Source organism: Octodon degus, unplaced genomic scaffold, assembly GCF_000260255.1.
Source record: "Octodon degus isolate 3935 unplaced genomic scaffold, OctDeg1.0 scaffold00035, whole genome shotgun sequence".
In the NCBI taxonomy this organism is placed as follows: domain Eukaryota; kingdom Metazoa; phylum Chordata; class Mammalia; order Rodentia; family Octodontidae; genus Octodon; species Octodon degus.
In genome coordinates, this window is record NW_004524611.1 from 6,969,253 (window position 1) to 6,971,671 (window position 2,419).

The 2,419-nt window shown below is 41.3% G+C and overlaps 1 protein-coding gene across 1 annotated transcript in view; it reads right to left on the minus strand.

The window, feature by feature from the left end:
• LOC101590053 (pinin-like) overlaps positions 1-287 on the minus strand; it is a 2,275-nt gene extending 1,988 nt beyond the window's left edge. Inside the window, exon 1 of the mRNA XM_012514568.1 lies at positions 180-287. Coding sequence (XP_012370022.1) covers positions 180-287 — 108 coding nt within the window. The remainder of the gene's footprint in view (positions 1-179) is intronic.
• Between the last annotated feature and the right edge of the window lie 2,132 nt (positions 288-2,419).

The window sequence follows — 2,419 nt, forward strand, 5'->3', positions numbered from 1 at the left end:
GATTCTCTTCTTGTCCGACATTCTCCACCCAGCCTATTGACTGCCCCTTCAAGGTCTCTCTGTTTGGCTGGGGGTCCTCCTCCACTATCTGAGAATCCACGCCTCAGCAATAAACTACCACGTCCTCTACCTCCACCAGGACCAGAAAGGGCCAGCAATCTGGCTTGGATGGGCCTCACGTCATTGGGATCTCGCCCAGTGAGCTTGCGAATATTCTCGTCCACATTTTTTAGGCTCTCTTTGGCCTTCTCTAGCTGCTCCTGCAAAGTTCTCACAGCGACCACCATCTCCCCCTGCAGCGGGTTTCCAGACAGCTCTCTGCAGAGATTCTCATGGGAATATTTTATAGACAATATTGGCCTCCTGATATCTTGAGACTCCAGAGGGATCTCTCATTGGGCAAAAATTCACATGGGGACAAAAGCAAGTAACCAAGTAAAGCTTGAACACAAATTGTCCATTTTAGACCACAAACCAGAACCTCAAAGAGCTGGAATTTGTTCCTGGAGACTCAGTCAAATGTGAAATACAGATGCCGTGAACAAAATAAGTACAAGAAAGGACTTGGTTGGTGGTGATGGTGGGAAAGGGGAGGGCAACTGCACAGCCTGCACTTCCTGCTGAGAGGGGCTCAGAGGGTGTATGCAGAACAGAAATATCATTTTGGGCTAATAGATTTTAGCCTATGAGTTAAAATATTACAAAGGAAGGAATGCTTAAGCTCCAGTTAGAAACTTGAATTTGTATTGATACCAAGCTTGGGGTGTAGGAGTTAAAAAATGAAACTAATGTATTTGTTTAACATAGGTGATTTGAATGAAAATGGAACTAAAAAATGCCTTATAATCAACTCAGTTGGATACATGACCATTGGAGGTGTCATTACTTTCCACATTTAATGTAAAATTAATTATTAAGACTGTAAAAATAGAACTTTTTGTTTTTCTCATACATGGCAACAATTTGTACTAGCAATGTTTCTAGTGGTTTCAAAGCCCTGTCTTTCTGGTTACTAGCTTTAAGAGCCACATAGACTCTTTCCCTTTCCAGAATGACCCAGAGTAGACCTCCTGGTATTGTTTTGATTACTGGCAGTATATGCCACTGTGTATACACTACTGTTCTGTTGTCATGGAGTAAAGGTTCTAATATTGTCATTACTATTAACTAGACTAATCTAAAGATCTCCAAGCCAGTTGTTTATTTTAAAACTTCAAATTCACTTAAACTTCAGAGAATGTGAGAAGAATAACTATGTTCAAAACATTTTGTTATTCTGAAAACAAATTTTGAAAACAAAATTTTTGTTCAATATCTAAATCTTTTTTTTTTTTTAATGGGCCAGGACTCGAACTCCGGACCTTGCACTTGCCAGGCAGGTGCTTATGCTGTTGATCTATCTCCCTGGCAGCAGCATCTTAATCTAAGATGAATTTTTGTTTTTAAGAGAGTCTTCCTTCATCAGTCATTCCCCCATCTCAAAGTAGAGTTTCAACTGACAGAACACTGGGTTACATTTGCAGGTGTTGGGCTCTAGTCTCAGCTTTTATTTATGAAAATAAGCAGGCAATGTGTTAAATCTGTTAATTCTTCTGATAATTAGTCATAACTGCTCTTTATGAAAATACTGACAATCGATATTTCATTCTCAAATTTCTAGCTATTAAAAGTTTAATTTGGGCCGGCAAGATAGCTCAGCGGTCTAAAGTGCCTGCTTAGGCAAAACTTAGGCAGGTGCAGGGGACTGTGGTTCGATCCCTGGCATCACATACCATGCCAGCCCCACCCTCAGAGTGGGCTAAGCCAGGCAAAAAAACCCGTTTAATTTGGGGGGGGGGCAGTGAGATAGCACAGTGGACTAAAGCACCTACTTAGGTAAGTTTAGGCAAGTGCAGGGATGGTGGTTCGATCCCCTGTACAACATGCTGTGCCAGTCCCACCTCCAGGGTAGGCTGAGCTGGCCAGAGTCCTGGCGTGGTGGCACCCGCCTGTAATCTCAGCTCTGAGAAGGCTGAAGGTAGGAGGATCATTACAAGTCAACTGTGTAGTGAGTCCCTGCAATAACCAAATATATTTTTAAAAAAAGTTTTCTAGTATAAGAACTCAAAAGAAGAAATACAAATAGAAAGGTATAATACAACTAAAAGGAAAGCAAGAACTTGAGGACTAAATAATTAAGAGAGGGAAAGGAGAAGAGCTAGGAAACATGACAGTGGCAACCTATGCAGTTACATGTAGAAGATGGGTAAGGCACTGATCCTGAGAATCTTCAGAATATTTTTGAATCTAGCAGTTAATTGGAAGGATTGTCACCCTGACTAACTATATAGACTGACACCTGTGAACTAAGCAACTGCACTGAAGATGGTAATCTGTAATAGTAGGTTCATGCTTGGAGTGCCTGTCATTCTGGTCTTCT